At 33.2% G+C, this 18777-nt stretch overlaps 1 protein-coding gene across 1 annotated transcript in view; it reads left to right on the forward strand.

Annotated features, from left to right (window-relative positions):
* Positions 1 to 18777, forward strand: part of npr2 (natriuretic peptide receptor 2) — a 138517-nt gene that overhangs the window by 42358 nt on the left and 77382 nt on the right. Inside the window, exon 6 of the mRNA XM_059358133.1 lies at positions 12868 to 13003. Within this exon, the coding sequence (XP_059214116.1) occupies positions 12868 to 13003 (136 nt within the window). The remainder of the gene's footprint in view (positions 1 to 12867; positions 13004 to 18777) is intronic.

Consider the following 18777-nt stretch of genomic DNA (forward strand, 5'->3'; position numbering starts at 1 on the left):
TACAGGCATTTTTCCCAGGCGTTTATGGGATAATGCAGGGATTTTTAATAGAATAAGCATGATGTTCATGTGTTTTCTAGCATCCTGTATGTGGACTGTCATGATAACTGGTGGAACAATGAAACCAGCAGCTCCCAGAGGCTCTGCAGCAGTTTAGAGCTGATTTGGCATCGGGACATTTTGTTGTGCATGGACCGAGCTGATAAGCAAATCAGGAGGAACTCGTCAAGCTTTTTCCAAAGACCGTGCTGTTCTTTTTCTGAGGTTTTTCAGTTCTTGTGCTGATATGAGTCGTTTCCCCGTGCATACTAGAGGATTCCCAAATCTGAGATCATTTTTAAAATGTGTTTGACTACAGACATGATGAGATAGTTAGTAACCCTCTGGGCTCTGAGCCTATTTGCCCTTTATATATCTTCTTGTAAATTTGACAATATTTTCCCGTAAATCTGTCACCTTCTTTCTCTGAAATTTGTCAAGTTTTTCTTGTAAATTTGTCGCTTTTTCTTGTGAATTTGTTGTTTTTTTCTTGTAAATTTGTCACTTTTCCCCGTAAATTTGACAATTTTTCCTGTAAATTTGTCACTTTTTTCCCGTAAATTTGTCACTTTTTCTTGTGAATTTGTCACTTTTTTCTTGTAAATTTGTCACTATTTTCTCGTAGATTTTTCACTTTTTTCTTGTAAATTTGACAATTTTTTCTATAAATTTCTTTCTCTGAAATTTGAGATTTTTTTCCCATATATTTGTCACTTTTGTCTTGTAAATTTGTCGCTTTTTCTTGTAAATTTGTCACTTTTTCTTGAAAATTTGTCACTACTTTTTCGTAAATTTGTCACTTTTTTCTTGTAAATTTGTCACTTTTTTCTTGTAAATGTGTCACTTTTTCTTGAAAATTTCTCACTTTTTTTCTTGTAAATTTGAGAATTTTTAAATTAGTTTTTACTAGTTTTATTTATTTTTTCGTAATGAGGTATTTGTTGGGTGCCAGATTCAATAACAGTCCAAATCTCATTAGACATTAGATGCCATATTTTGGTATTTTATTGTAGTGTGTTGTTTTATTTATGGCTATGTTCATCTCTTTGGCCCTCTGTGGTTGTTTTAAAGCGCTTTATGAATACAGTTGGATTAGATTAGATTGGTACTCTAGTTTTATTATAAGCACATTTGTATTTGTCCCCCAAAGAAGAGCTGAGTTATTGCAACAGCACCAAATAAACTCATCAAGCAGAAACATAAAACATGTCGACTAGAGAGAAAGCCTTTGTTGTCACCAAACCACCAGGGTGCTTTTTAATACAAACTGTGACACTAATAATACCCAATAAAGTGGCTGCCAAGGTTATAGTTCTATATATAATAGTTCTGGATTTTTTATTAGTTTTAGTTTTAATTTTGTTGTGAGTTTTTGTTTTCAAATCCAGTTAGTTTTAATTCGTTTTTGGAACGAGTTTGCTAGTTTTAATTAGTTTTTATTTTTTGGAAAATGGTTAGTTTTAGTTTAGTTTTTAAATTTATCACTTTTTTCTTGTAAATTTGTCAATATTTTCTCATAGATTTGTCGCTTTTTTCTTTAAATTTGTCACTTTCTTTCTCTGAAATTTGAGAATTTTTTCCCATAAATTTGTCACTTTTTTCTTGTGAATTTGTCACTTTTTTCTTTAAATTTGACAAATTTTTCCCGTAAATTTGTCACTTTCTTTCTCTGAAATTTGTCACTTATTTCTTGTAAATTTGTCGCTTTTTCTTGTAAATTTGTCACTTTTTTCTTGTAAATTTTTCACTTTTTTCTTGTAAATTTGTCACTTTTTTCTTGTAAATTTGTCAATATTTTCTCGTAGATTTGTCACTTTTTTTTTAAAATTTGTCACTTTCTTTCTCTGAAATTTGAGATTTTTTCCCAGAAATTTGTCGCTTTTTCTTGTAAATTTGTCGCTTTTTCTTGTAAATTTGTCACTTTTTCTTGAAAATTTGTCACTATTTTTTCGTAAATTTGTCACTTTTTTCTTGTAAATTTGTCGCTTTTTTCTTGTAAATGTGTCACTTTTTCTTGAAAATTTCTCCCTTTTTTTTCTCGTAAATTTGAGATTTTTTTAATTAGTTTGTACTAGTTTTAGTTTTTTTTTTTGTAATGAGGTATTTGTTGGGTGCCAGCTTCAATAACACTCCACATCTCATCAGACATTAGATGCCAGATTTTGGTATTTTATTGTAGTGTGTTTTATTTATGGCTATGTTCATCACTTTGGCCCTCTGTGGTTGTTTTAAAGCGCTTTATGAATACAGTTGGATTGGATTAGATTGGTACTCTAGTTTTATTATAAGCACATTTGTATTTGTCCCCCAAAGAAGAGCTGAGTTATTGCAACAGCACCAAATAAACTCATCAAGCAGAAACATAAAACATGTCGACTAGAGAGAAAGCCTTTGTTGTCACCAAACCACCAGCGAGCTTTTTAATACAAACTGTGACACTAATAATACCCAATAAAGTGGCTGCCAAGGTTATAGTTCTATATATAATAGTTCTGGATTTTTTATTAGTTTTAGTTTTAATTTTGTTGTGAGTTTTTGTTTTCAAATCCAGTTAGTTTTAATTCGTTTTTGGAACGAGTTTGCTAGTTTAATTAGTTTTTATTTTTTGGAAAATGGTTAGTTTTAGTTTAGTTTTTGAATTTATCACTTTTTTCTTGTAAATTTGTCAATATTTTCTCATAGATTTGTCGCTTTTTTCTTTAAATTTGTCACTTTCTTTCTCTGAAATTTGAGAATTTTTTCCCATAAATTTGTCACTTTTTTCTTGTGAATTTGTCACTTTTTTCTTTAAATTTGACAAATTTTTCCCGTAAATTTGTCACTTTCTTTCTCTGAAATTTGTCACTTATTTCTTGTAAATTTGTCGCTTTTTCTTGTAAATTTGTCACTTTTTTCTTGTAAATTTTTCACTTTTTTCTTGTAAATTTGTCACTTTTTTCTTGTAAATTTGTCAATATTTTCTCGTAGATTTGTCACTTTTTTTTTAAAATTTGTCACTTTCTTTCTCTGAAATTTGAGATTTTTTCCCAGAAATTTGTCGCTTTTTCTTGTAAATTTGTCGCTTTTTCTTGTAAATTTGTCACTTTTTCTTGAAAATTTGTCACTATTTTTTCGTAAATTTGTCACTTTTTTCTTGTAAATTTGTCGCTTTTTTCTTGTAAATGTGTCACTTTTTCTTGAAAATTTCTCCCTTTTTTTTCTCGTAAATTTGAGATTTTTTTAATTAGTTTGTACTAGTTTTAGTTTTTTTTTTGTAATGAGGTATTTGTTGGGTGCCAGCTTCAATAACACTCCACATCTCATCAGACATTAGATGCCAGATTTTGGTATTTTATTGTAGTGTGTTTTATTTATGGCTATGTTCATCACTTTGGCCCTCTGTGGTTGTTTTAAAGCGCTTTATGAATACAGTTGGATTGGATTAGATTGGTACTCTAGTTTTATTATAAGCACATTTGTATTTGTCCCCCAAAGAAGAGCTGAGTTATTGCAACAGCACCAAATAAACTCATCAAGCAGAAACATAAAACATGTCGACTAGAGAGAAAGCCTTTGTTGTCACCAAACCACCAGCGAGCTTTTTAATACAAACTGTGACACTAATAATACCCAATAAAGTGGCTGCCAAGGTTATAGTTCTATATATAATAGTTCTGGATTTTTTATTAGTTTTAGTTTTAATTTTGTTGTGAGTTTTTGTTTTCAAATCCAGTTAGTTTTAATTCGTTTTTGGAACGAGTTTGCTAGTTTTAATTAGTTTTTATTTTTTGGAAAATGGTTAGTTTTAGTTTAGTTTTTAAATGTATCACTTTTTTCTTGTAAATTTGTCAATATTTTCTCATAGATTTGTCGCTTTTTTCTTTAAATTTGTCACTTTCTTTCTCTGAAATTTGAGAATTTTTTCCCATAAATTTGTCACTTTTTTCTTGTGAATTTGTCACTTTTTTCTTTAAATTTGACAAATTTTTCCCGTAAATTTGTCACTTTCTTTCTCTGAAATTTGTCACTTATTTCTTGTAAATTTGTCGCTTTTTCTTGTAAATTTGTCACTTTTTTCTTGTAAATTTTTCACTTTTTTCTTGTAAATTTGTCACTTTTTTCTTGTAAATTTGTCAATATTTTCTCGTAGATTTGTCACTTTTTTTTAAAAATTTGTCACTTTCTTTCTCTGAAATTTGAGATTTTTTCCCAGAAATTTGTCGCTTTTTCTTGTAAATTTGTCGCTTTTTCTTGTAAATTTGTCACTTTTTCTTGAAAATTTGTCACTATTTTTTCGTAAATTTGTCACTTTTTTCTTGTAAATTTGTCGCTTTTTTCTTGTAAATGTGTCACTTTTTCTTGAAAATTTCTCCCTTTTTTTTCTCGTAAATTTGAGATTTTTTTAATTAGTTTTTACTAGTTTTAGTTTTTTTTTGTAATGAGGTATTTGTTGGGTGCCAGATTCAATAACACTCCACATCTCATCAGACATTAGATGCCATATTTTGGTATTTTATTGTAGTGTGTTGTTTTATTTATGGCTATGTTCATCTCTTTGGCCCTCTGTGGTTGTTTTAAAGCGCTTTATGAATACAGTTGGATTGGATTAGATTGGTACTCTAGTTTTATTATAAGCACATTTGTATTTGTCCCCCCAAAGAAGAGCTGAGTTATTGCAACAGCACCAAATAAACTCATCAAGCAGAAACATAAAACATGTCGACTAGAGAGAAAGCCTTTGTTGTCACCAAACCACCAGGGTGCTTTTTAATACAAACTGTGACATTAATAATACCCAATAAAGTGGCTGCCAAGGTTATAGTTCTATATATAATAGTTCTGGATTTTTTATTAGTTTTAGTTTTAATTTTGTTGTGAGTTTTTGTTTTCAAATCCAGTTAGTTTTAATTCGTTTTTGGAACGAGTTTGCTAGTTTTAATTAGTTTTTATTTTTTGGAAAATGGTTAGTTTTAGTTTAGTTTTTAAATTTATCACTTTTTTCTTGTAAATTTGTCAATATTTTCTCATAGATTTGTCGCTTTTTTCTTTAAATTTGTCACTTTCTTTCTCTGAAATTTGAGAATTTTTTCCCATAAATTTGTCACTTTTTTCTTGTGAATTTGTCACTTTTTTTCTCTTAAATTTGACAAATTTTTCCCGTAAATTTGTCACTTTCTTTCTCTGAAATTTGTCACTTATTTCTTGTAAATTTGTTGCTTTTTCTTGTAAATTTTTCACTTTTTTCTTGTAAATTTGTCACTTTTTTCTTGTAAATTTGTCAATATTTTCTCGTAGATTTGTCGCTTTTTTCTTTAAATTTGTCACTTTCTTTCTCTGAAATTTGAGATTTTTTCCCAGAAATTTGTCGCTTTTTCTTGTAAATTTGTCACTTTTTCTTGAAAATTTGTCACTATTTTTTCGTAAATTTGTCACTTTTTTCTTGTTAATTTGTCGCTTCTTTTCTTTAAATTTGTCACTTTTCTTGTAAATTTGAGAATTTTTTCCCATAAATTTGTCGCTTTTTCTTGTAAATTTGTCACTTTTTTCTTGTAAATTTGTCACTTTTTCTTGTTAATTTGGAACTTTTTACCTCTTAAATTTGAGAATTTTTTAATTAGTTTTTACTAGTTTTAGGTTTTTTTTTTGTAATGAGGTATTCGTTGGGTGCCAGATTCAATAACAGTCCAAATCTCATTAGACATTAGATGCCATATTTTGGTATTTTATTGTAGTGTGTTGTTTTATTTATGGCTATGTTCATCACTTTGGCCCTCTGTGGTTGTTTTAAAGCGCTTTATGAATACAGTTGGATTGGATTAGATTGGTACTCTAGTTTTATTATAAGCACATTTGTATTTGTCCCCCAAAGAAGAGCTGAGTTATTGCAACAGCACCAAATAAACTCATCAAGCAGAAACATAAAACATGTCGACTAGAGAGAAAGCCTTTGTTGTCACCAAACCACCAGGGTGCTTTTTAATACAAACTGTGACATTAATAATACCCAATAAAGTGGCTGCCAAGGTTATAGTTCTATATATAATAGTTCTGGATTTTTTATTAGTTTTAGTTTTAATTTTGTTGTGAGTTTTTGTTTTCAAATCCAGTTAGTTTTAATTCGTTTTTGGAACGAGTTTGCTAGTTTTAATTAGTTTTTATTTTTTGGAAAATGGTTAGTTTTAGTTTAGTTTTTAAATTTATCACTTTTTTCTTGTAAATTTGTCAATATTTTCTCATAGATTTGTCGCTTTTTTCTTTAAATTTGTCACTTTCTTTCTCTGAAATTTGAGAATTTTTTCCCATAAATTTGTCACTTTTTTCTTGTGAATTTGTCACTTTTTTTCTTTAAATTTGTCACTTTTTCTTGAAAATTTGTCACTTTGTCTTGAAAATTTGTCACTTTTTTCTCTTAAATTTGACAAATTTTTCCCGTAAATTTGTCACTTTCTTTCTCTGAAATTTGTCACTTATTTCTTGTAAATTTGTCGCTTTTTCTTGTAAATTTGTCACTTTTTTCTTGTAAATTTTTCACTTTTTTCTTGTAAATTTGTCAATATTTTCTCGTAGATTTGTCGCTTTTTTCTTTAAATTTGTCACTTTCTTTCTCTGAAATTTGAGATTTTTTCCCAGAAATTTGTCGCTTTTTCTTGTAAATTTGTCGCTTTTTCTTGTAAATTTGTCACTTTTTCTTGAAAATTTGTCACTTTTTCTTGTAAATTTGTCACTTTTTCTTGTTAATTTGGAACTTTGTTCCTCTTAAATTTGAGAATTTTTTAATTAGTTTTTACTAGTTTTAGGGGTTTTTTTGTAATGGGGTATTTGTTGGGTGCCAGATTCAATAACAGTCCAAATCTCATCAGACATTAGATGCCAGATTTTGGTATTTTATTGTAGTGTGTTGTTTTATTTATGGCTATGTTCATCACTTTGGCCCTCTGTGGTTGTTTTAAAGCGCTTTATGAATACAGTTGGATTGGATTAGATTGGTACTCTAGTTTTATTATAAGCACATTTTTATTTGTCCCCCCAAAGAAGAGCTGAGTTATTGCAACAGCACCAAATAAACTCATCAAGCAGAAACATAAAACATGTCGACTAGAGAGAAAGCCTTTGTTGTCACTTTACCACCAGCGAGCTTTTTAATACAAACTGTGACATTATTCATGAATCATTGTGTGTCTCAGTGTGTGATGTTGATAGAAAACATCTTTCTGATAGATATTAAAACGCAGGACTAATCCACTTCATGTGTCTCTAATTAAAAGTCTAAATTCTTTTCAGCACATGTAGTAATAACGCTCTTTAGACAGGACGACTTTAGGAAAAACCCTTCAGGAAATGAGGTGGGAGGCATTTTAAAAGTGTTTTCTTGGTTGTTTCTGTAGTATTTTTTGTGCTGAATCCATTTTTGTGCTGGATGTCAAGCTGTAAAAGTTAATGTTTAGTCATAATTATTGATTAATTAGCATAATGATTGAAGAATCTTATTAGAAATGGCTATAATTTTCCAATGTGTGAATATGTTATAAATGGTTGTTTGGTATCATTGTAAATGAGCATCCATGGCTTTCATTTAAGACCAAAGTTTTATCTTTATGACAAACACAGAGGTCTTTAAACCAGAAATTACACACATTTTCCCACAATTTTCACCTAAACTATATAGCTTATGTGATCCCTGAAGGATCAAGGGACATGAGGGACCCAAAAACCAACAACTGCAATACTTCATAGACTCTGTTAATTCAGGAAAAGTATAATTAGGGCCACGGGGCAATAGTGCTGCACTACTGTTATACTGTGGATTTCTTCTTCTTCCTCTTCCGGACGCAATTTCGTCCCGCTACTAGTCCTACAACTTGAAGAGTTGCAGGACAAATTATATATCAAAACGTGCGGTTTGATCGGGATCGGTGTGCTATTACTTTTCTCCATGGAATACGAATTTTAAGTTGAGAAAAACTGCCCAAAATTTTGCATTGAAATGAATGGGACGGCCAGAGTGTAGAGGGAGAGAAAAAACTGTCATAAAATAAATTTGAAAACTGCGCTCCAGGCCGCAAATTCCACTCTACAGAAATAATTTATACATAGAAACGTAGGAAAATTAGTCTTCTCCCTCACAATCCTCTGGTAAAGCTGTCAGAGTTATAGTTTGGGCGTAGGACGCACAGATGATCCACCAACACCACCAACAGCCTCATTGGCTCCCATATTAAAAACGCTGGAAAATTTCTGTAGAAAAGCATATTTAACAGTTTTTTAGATCGCTCTAACAAAGCTATTTTTTAATTTTTCTTCCCAAAAAACATATGTAGACGTTCAGGAAGAACTCAGGACGCTCAAAGTGAAGTCGGATCAATGATAGGTATTATGGTTTTGCCAAAAATGCTTTCTGTTCGAGGCCAGAAATTCCAGTCTGTCCACCTCTGGCTGCTGTCACTGTGTCGGAACATTCTACAGCTGCAGTTAATTCTGTTGATTGCTCTGCTCTGATCGGTCGACCCCAACGCCTTTGATCCTTTGATGTGATTACAGTTACACACACACACACACACACACACACACACACACACACACACACACATTTTGAGGTTAAAGGTCATAGGTTGCTGTATAAATAAATACTTGTAAAGGAATGCTTGTTGTAGGTGTGCTCCTTGTATATTATATAGTATCATAACATTACTAGTATTAATTATTATAAATCCCTGAAGAATCTCATCATAGTGTACACACACCGGCAGTAGTGGCCCTTTCACTATTTACCCAGAGGATATCTTCTAGTATACCCATGCTATTTCTCTGTGAGAGGTTTTTGTGAGCTTTAAATTAGAAGTCAGCAGCTCAGGCCAGTTCACCTCCATTCATTCTTTGGAACAATTTTATCAGAAAGATCCAACTTTGGGCTCCAATGAACTCAATGGATCCTCCTTTACTATGATACTGTAACTTTTACAGCTTGACACCCGGCAGAAATGGATTCAGCACAAACAAATACTACAGAAACAACCAAGAAAACACTTCCAGTATCAGTATTAGTTAAGTTGCAGCTCTGCCTGCTCTGCTTGTCTTTGTCTGTTTGCTGCACTGAGAGTAAATCTATCTGGGACATATTTGGGGTCCTGACTTCTCTAATGATAAGATGCATAAAACCTCTAATTTCCCTCCCAGTCCCATGAAAATATTTGTGTATGTTTCGCTGTGCAAACACTGCAGAGAGCTGCTCCGCTGTGTTTCTCCTCCGAGGGCAGAAGAAGAAGAAGAAGAAGAAGAAGAAGAAGAAGAAGAAGAAGTGGGTTATAGCCTTCAGTTAGAGTTCACAGCGGTCCTTCGAGGCTGTCAGCGTGACTTCCTGCTCTCATTTATCCGGCTTTTAATTGGTCCGTTTCTGCGCTGATTGAGCCGAGTCGCTCTAGAAAACATCACAGGACGGTTTCAGCTTTCAGAGGCTCAGACGGCTGAATATAATCAATGAGAAGATCAATACCAGCACGACTCACTCATTCATTCTGATACTCAGCTGGGTGTTTGCACTTTATTATTGTTTCTCATGTTTTCTTTACAAAGTAAACTCTTTTTTTTTTCAATAATCTGTCAAATTATGACTTTGCTGATCATATATGTGAACAATACATATATACACGGTGGCCCATAAAGTTGGAATAATTCTGTTTTCAGACACAATCCTCTGTTAATCGTGGTTTATTTTCATTGTGGCATGTTTGGAAGTTGACATCATTGAGTAGTGGAGAAGGTTTAAATATTATGCTTCATCCTTTCAGACATGTTGCGTTCACATTATAGCTTTTTGTTTTGACTATTGCTATTTTTGTTTTGATTTTTCTCATTGGATTTGTTTGTTTTTGAGTTGACTTTGTTGTGTTATTCGCACATGTTCGAAATGAAAAAAGGCTGAACTGAACTGAACTGAAAAAATATGCGATATGGTCTAATTCATGGGTCTCAAACTGGCGGTCCGCGGGCCAATTGTGGCCCTCGTGAGGATATTTTGTGGCCCCCACCTTGATATGAAAGTTTAATGTGAGTTTTATATGAATGTTGTGTAGAAGGCCCCTTTATTGCTCCAGCTGGAGCTTTGTTTACCTTGTTTCTATGACGACGTTAACAAAAATAATAACAATAATAATAATAATGGTAAATTTGGGTTTTTTAAAAATAATATTGAGTCCTTTTTTTAGTAATTTTGTGTCTTTTTTTTAAAGTAACTTTGTGTTTTTTCAGTAATTTTGTGACTTTTTTTAGTCATTTTGTGTCTTATTTTAGTCATTTTGATACTGCCTCCAGCGGCCCCCAGGTAATTTGAGTTTTAGACCCCCGGTTCTAATTCCATATCACATTTAGAAAATATATGGATATATTTTTTTATTCTTTTTTTTTAAGTAATTTTGTGTTTTTTTCAGTAATTTTGTGTCTTTTTTTAGTCATTTTGTGTCTTTTTTAAGTAATTTAGTGTTTTTTCAATAATGTTGTGTCTTTTTTTGGTCATTTTGTGTCTTTTTTTGTAATTTTGATACTGCCTCCAGCGGCCCCCAGGTAATTTGAGTTTGAGACCCCTGGTCTAATTCCATATCACATTTATAAAATACATGGATATATTCTTATATAGATATATTGCCCAGCCCTTTGCTGTAGTACTCCTGAATCCCTGCCAACCTGAACCTGTAGAAGAAGAAGAAGTGTCCTGTGATGCAGTAAACGTCCCTGCAGCTGTCTCAGACGTCTCCGTCTGTTGTCGCCGTGCCGACCGTCTGTCGGTGACGGCCTTTAAGGTTTTCAGACGACACAACATGCTGGGAAACATAAAAAGTCCCTGAGGCCGGTTAGAAACACAGGAGTCGTGTTTCACAGCAGGACAACAGATGCTGTTCATGAGGCTGCACCGCCAAAATAAAGCTCACACACATACGAGCTCTTTGTGTACATGTAAGGGTTCAATAGGGCCTCTGGAACAGATTACTGCTGAGGGAAATGATTACTCTAGCTAATTAGCAGATTTACCAAAATCTTTAACATTCTTGATTCCATGTGGAGAGCTTTGGAGAAACTCATCCAGAAGTAAATCACATATAGATATTAGTCATAATGCAAATAACTTGGGTACAAATCATGTGTGTCACTATATTTTCCAGTTGATCAGCTACCAGGAGCTTTTATTTTGTAGGTGCTGGATCTTAATCTGACTAACATGCATTAGTTTTGGAAGCAAGAGGAAGAAAGAGTGAACCTTTAAAGCGTCTCACTGACGACTGAAGAACAAACTTTGTCTTCTGGGAAAATGTAAACACAGCCGACACAAATCATTCTCATCTGTGTTCATGGAATCAGGCCTGCAGTCAAGTATTAACAATAACTTTACAGAAATAGCCTGAAAATCTTCTCGCTGATGGACATGTTTGTTTATGTCAGTTACAAAGAGGCATCACTATTAAATTCATATATATATATATATTCATATATATATATATATATATATATATATATATACATGGTCTCTTTTCGTCTTTTCAAAATAAAAGCATCTGTTATCAAAACATGCTTTTGCACAGTACTGTATATATATATCTTTTATTTTGCCCATGTATGCATGTTTTTATACATGCTGGAGTATGTTTAAAAACAAAGCGGTTAATGGATTAATTGATCGTTAACGTTATAACGCTGGAGTTGGCAGGTTTCAGCTCATCCTGGTGGAGATTACAGCTAAAACAGTTCTCAAGAAGAAGAAACAGTGTGGAGCCCTGCTAACAGTTTAACAGCGGCTAGCGGCTAGCGGCTAGCCTCGAGGTGACAAATGCTCTCTCTCTGTGGTCGACAACAAAATGATCATGATGATCAACAACATGGCCCAGAACCATAAATGTGTAGAGTTATAGATTACTATGGTAACACACTGTGGAATGAGCTCACTGCAGCTCACAGCAGCTTTACTTTCATACATTTTCTAGTTGTTGTTGTTTTTTTTTTTGTTTTTTTTTTTTTTACAATTTTCTTGTTATTTTTACTTGTTTGTCATGACTTTGACTTTTTTTTCTCATTTTGACTTTTTTTTCTCATTTTGACTTTTTTTTCGCAACTTCCACTTGTTTCAGATTTTGACTTTTTTCGTAACTTTGACTTTTTTCTCGTGGCTTCAACTATGTCATTTTGACTTTTTTTCTCGTTTTGACTTTTTTTCTGATTTTGACCTTTTGTAACTATGACTTTTTTTCCACAACTTTTACTTTTTTGTCTAATTTTGACTTTTTTTCGTGGCTTTAACTTTTTTTCAGATTTTGACTTTTTTTTTCATGACTTTAACTTTTTTCAGATTTTGACTTTTTTTTCATGACTTTGGCTTTTTTTCGTGACTTTGGCTTTTTTTCCTCATTTTGACTTTTTTTTCTCGTTTTGACTTTTTTTGTGACTTCGGCTTTTTTTCTGATTTTGACTTTTTTTTCATGACTTCGGCTTTTTTTCATGACTTTTACTTTTTTCCTCATTTTGACTTTTTTTTTCTCGTTTTGACTTTTTTTTATGACTTCGGCTGTTTTTTCTCATTTTGACTTTTTCCGTAACTTTGGGTTTTTTTTCTTCTGATTTTGACTTGTTTCTCGTTATCTCACACACACACCAGCAGTCATGATGTGATAGTGAAGAGCAGCTAGCCTCGAGGAGACATCTGCTCTCTCTCTGTGGTCGACAGCAACATGATAAACAGGATCACCAACAGAACCAGAACCATAAATGTGTAGAGTTATAGATTACTATAACTCTACACACACTGTGGAATGAGCTCACTGCAGCTTTATTTCCATACATTAACTCATCTTTCCTCTGTGTCTGCAGCTCGTTGCGTACTACAACGGAACCACCAAAGACATCATCTGGTCCCAGACGGAGAAGATCCACTGGCCGACCGGAGGTCCTCCGCTGGACAACCCGCCATGTGTCTTCTCCACCGACGACCCCTCCTGCAACGATGGTACGACCACTCTACCTCCTCCATTATAACACACTAATACATCCATTATAACACACTTATAACATACTTATACCTCCATTATAACACACTTATACCTCCATTATAACACACTTATACGTCCGTTATAACACACTTATATGTCCATTATAACACACTTATACCTCCATTATAACACACTTATACGTCCGTTATAACACACTAATACATCATTATAACACGCTTATACCTCATTATAACACACTTATAACACACTTATACATCCATTATAACACACTTATACCTCCGTTATAACACACTTATACGTCCGTTATAACACACTAATACATCATTATAACACGCTTATACCTCATTATAACACACTTATAACACACTTATACATCCATTATAACACACTTATAACACACTTATACGTCCGTTATAACACACTAATACATCCATTATAACACGCTTATACCTCATTATAACACACTTATAACACACTTATACATCCATTATAACACACTTATACCTCCATTATAACACACTTATAACACACTTATACGTCCGTTATAACACACTTATACGTCATTATAACATACTTAAACCTCCATTATAACACACTTATAACACACTTATACATCCATTATAACACACTTATACCTCCATTATAACACACTTATAACACACTTATATGTCCATTATAACACACTTATACATCATTATAACACACTTATACCTCCATTATAACACACTTATACATCATTATAACACACTTATACATCATTATAACACACTTATACATCCATTATAACACACTTATACCTCCATTATAACACACTTATAACACACTTATACGTCCGTTATAACACACTTATACGTCATTATAACATAGTTAAACCTCCATTATAACACACTTATAACACACTTATACATCCATTATAACACACTTATACCTCCATTATAACACACTTATAACACACTTATACGTCCATTATAACACACTTATACATCATTATAACACACTTATACCTCCATTATAACACACTTATACCTCCATTATAACACACTTATACATCATTATAACACACTTATACATCATTATAACACACTTATACATCATTATAACACACTTATACCTCCATTATAACACACTTATAACACACTTATACGTCCATTATAACACACTTATATGTCCATTATAACACACTTATAACACACTTATACGTCCGTTATAACACACTTATACGTCATTATAATATACTTATACCTCCATTTTAACACACTTATACGTCCATTATAACACACTTATATGTCCATTATAACACACTTATATATCCATTATAACACACTTATACCTCCATTATAACACACTTATACCTCCATCATAACACACTTATACCTCCATCATAACACACTTATACCTCCATTATAACACACTTATATGAAATATGAGCCACCAGAAACTGAATTTGAATTATTTATATTCAAATTTGAATTGCTTGACTTGAATATTTGCATTAAAAATCTGAATTTGAATTGTAACTTGAAATTGAATTTATTAGTTTGGAACTTAACATTCACTTCTCATAATTCAAATTCAGTTTTCTGTGAGGAACATCCTGGTAGTTGAGGCAGAGCAATCGAGCTCAGAAAACGGAGGTGCTGATTGTTCAGTAGCTGAATGTTCAGTTCCAAACTAATAAATCCAATTCTAGGTTACAATTCAAATTCAGTTTTTTAATGCAAACATTCAAGTTAAGCACTTCAAATCCAAATATAAATAATTCAAATCCAGTGTCTGTTGGCTCATATTTCAGCCCATAACTCAGTTAGATGATTTTACCTTTTATCTGCAGTGAAATACTCCAGAAACAAACTACAGGTTGACTAATGGACTCACTGATCTCAGGAAATTGCATGAAAAGAATTATGACAAGAAAGTTCATGCAGAGCATTATCCTGCACATAAAGGCTGGTTTCTCTCTTTGCTTGGAGTCAGATTGAAATCAGATGGATATTACAATATTACAGCGCTCTAATGCTTTGTTTATATTATGGCTGTCATCTCTGTGATATTTCCATTGATGCTGTGATGATATATGTGTTGTTTTTCTTCACGTTAATTCCACTTTCCCCCCGTCACTAAAGTAAGAAAGAGCAAATGTAGAAGTGTAATATTAGCTGGAATAACAAGCAGCTGGTTGTATGAACAGAGAGGCACTTTCTGAGGGAAATGTCACCGATGATGAACTGACGAGGCAAACCACTGCAATTATGGATGTATTTTGGTGTGAATGAGGGATAATGAGTGCAGAAGCAATAAATCCCACTCTGTCAAAAAATCTGAAGCCATCCGCAAATAACTCTTAGAGCAGAGAGGCTGGAGTCGCCTTCAGACGCTCTCAGCCCGAGACAATGAATCCTCAAGAATCTACTGAAACATGTTGATGATTAACAGTTAAACAGCAGGGACAGACTCACAAGCACCAAGAAACCAGTATAGAGCCACTGGTTTGGTGTGATCCAGCATACTGGGCACTGGCCAACAGTCATGTCATGTAGCATGATGGTAGTTTTGTTAACCCTTTGATGCACAACATGGTTTAAAGTGACCCGACAGATTTTTATGTTCTATATCTCTACAATAAATTATTTTCATCATTCAGTATTCCAGGTTTTCCTCAATTAGTTTGATCATCATACATCCTAATTTTATGTTTTCCTTTATTCATTTTTTTTAAAAATTCCTTTTGGTTTCACTACTCTTCTAATGCACAACAAGGGTCAAAAATGACCCACATCCATTTTTTAGCTAAGTGGCTTGTTAAGCTAACTACTTAGCTAACTTCTTGGCTAAGTATTTAGCTAAGTAGCTTGTTAAGCTAACTACTTAGTTAACTTCCTGGCTAAGTATTTAGCTAAGTAGCTTGTTAAGCTAACTACTTAGTTAACTTCTTGGCTAAATATTTAGCTTAGTAGCTTGTTAAGCTAACTACTTAGTTAACTTCTTGGCTAAATATTTAGCTTAGTAGCTTGCTAAGCTAACTACTTGGCTAACTTCTTGGCTAAGTATTTAGTTAAGTAACTTGCTAAGCTAACTATTTAGCTAACTTCTTGGCTAAGTATTTAGCTTAGTAGTTGCTAAGCCAAAAGTCAAAAATGACCCATATCCATTTTTTAGCTAAGTAGCTTGCTAAGCTAACTACTTAGCTAACTTCTTGGTTAAGTAGTTAGCTTAGCAAGCTACTTAGCCAAGTAGTTAGCTATGTAGTAATAAAAAAATAGTTTTCTTCATAAAGTATGAGAGGCAAAATGTAAATAATGATCTGTTTCTATCAAAAACAAGATATTTAAAGAATACTTGGAATATTCAATCATAAAATAAGTTGATATCAAAAGATAGAGCACAGAAACACACAGCAGCATTAAATAACATGAAGGGAATGAATGAGGGTCATTTAGACCATGTTGTGTATCAAAGGGTTAAATGGCCCATTTAGAGTGAATTAGAGGATAAAGGGTGTGGCTATCTTGTGATAAACAAGTTGCTCCTGGCAGCACTATGAACTATGTGTTGTGACCTTTGAACTTTGACTTCCATTCATCAAAGTTAATTGTAACATGTCACTTAAAAATGTCTTGCTCAGCACTCGGTTGGACTAAAAGACTCTGAGTTGTATGTTCATTGTGAATTATAGATGCACCTTGCTAACCAAGCTAGCCAGCTGGTGCTAGTGTTAGCTGGTAATGTAGCATGCTCCCAGCAAGGTTATAATAGTTTTGGATTTTTCACAAAATTACTAAAAAAAGACACAAATTACAAAAAAGACACAAAATGACTGAAAAAACACTAAAATTACTTTAAAAAGACACAAAATGACCAAAAAATACACAGAATTACCAGAAAAGACACAAAATTATTTATTTTAAAAGACACAAAATTATTTAAAAAAAACACACGAAGTGACTGAAAAAAGAATGAAATTACTTTAAAAAGACACAAAACGACAAAAAAGACACAAAATTATTTTTAAAAAGACACAAAATTATTTAATTATTTAAAAAAGACACAAAATGACCAAAAAACACACAGATTTACCAAAAAGACACACAATTATTTATTTTAAAAGACACAAAATTACAAAAAACACACAAAATGACTGAAAAAACACTAAAATTACTTTAAAAAGACACAAAACGACAAAAAAGACATAAAATGACCAAAAAAGACACAAAATTATAAAAAAAAAAACACAAAATGATTTTAAAAAAGACACATTTTAAAAAAACCACAAAATAACTGAAAAAACACTAAATTACTTTAAAAAGACACAAAATGACCAAAAAATACACAAAATTATTTAAAAAAAGACACAAAATTATTTTTAAAAAAGATACAAAATTACCAAAAAAGACACAAAATGACAGAAAAAACTAAATTACTTAAAAGAGAAACAAAATTACCAAAAAAGACACAAAATTAACAAAAAAAGACACAAAATGATCCAAAAAAGACACAAAATGACAGAAAAAAAACTAAATTACCAAAAAAGACACAAAATTATTAAAAAAGACACAAAATTACCAAAAAAGTAATTAAAGGGACCTTCCACACACAACACGGTAAAGTGCCATTCATATAAAACTCACATTAAACTTTCATATCAAGGTGGGGGCCACAAAATATCATCACGAGGGCCACAACTGGCCCGCGGGCCGCCAGTTAGAGACCCCTTGTCTAACAGCTAGGTACAGATCTTCATTAATGGTTGGTGGAGGCCATAGACTGTATAAAGGTGGAGGCCATAGACTGTATAAAGGTGGAGGCCGTAGACTGTATAAAGGTGGAGGCCGTAGACTGTATAAAGGTGGAGGCCATAGACTGTATAAAGGTGGAGGCCGTAGACTGTATAAAGGTGGAGGCCGTAGACTGTATAAAGGTGGAGGCCATAGACTGTATAAAGGTGGAGGCCATAGACTGTATAAAGGTGGAGGCCGTAGACTGTATAAAGGTGGAGGCCATAGACTGTATAAAGGTGGAGGCCATAGACTGTATAAAGGTGGAGGCCGTAGACTGTATAAAGGTGGAGGCCATAGACTGTATAAAGGTGGAGGCCATAGACTGTATAAAGGTGGAGGCCGTAGACTGTATAAAGGTGGAGGCCATAGACTGTATAAAGGTGGAGGCCGTAGACTGTATAAAGGTGGAGGCCGTAGACTGTATAAAGGTGGAGGCAGTAGACTGTATAAAGGTGGAGGCCATAGACTGTATAAAGGTGGAGGCCATAGACTGTATCAAGGTGGAGGCCATAGACTGTATAAAGGTGGAGGCCATAGACTGTATAAAGGTGGAGGCCATAGACTGTATAAAGGTGGAGGCCGTAGACTGTATAAAGGTGGAGGCTGTAGACTGTATAAAGGTGGAGGCCATAGACTGTATAAAGGTGGAGGCCATAGACTGTATAAAGGTGGAGGCCATTGTCGTGGCAGTTTTGACAACTGCACTAAGTTAATGGTTGAGCTGGCCAAGAACAAAGCACTCAATACTCTGTTCAGCAAGATTTATTAGCACATTCGTGTTCCATACACCGCAAAATCCCGAACTCTTTCACAATACAACAAAGTCCCGTACACCGCTCGACTTATGTCTGTTGTAGTTCCCAGCATTGATTCTTCAGCAAGTCTCAATGTGGCCCTATCTTCCTGCCCTATGCATCACATCAGGACAGAGCCCACTGGTCAACACGTTCCCCTCAATCATGGTGTTATCATTGTTAAGTTCACAGAGTCAGTTC

The sequence above is a fragment of the Centropristis striata genome, chromosome 19, assembly GCF_030273125.1.
Source record: "Centropristis striata isolate RG_2023a ecotype Rhode Island chromosome 19, C.striata_1.0, whole genome shotgun sequence".
NCBI classification, from domain to species: domain Eukaryota; kingdom Metazoa; phylum Chordata; class Actinopteri; order Perciformes; family Serranidae; genus Centropristis; species Centropristis striata.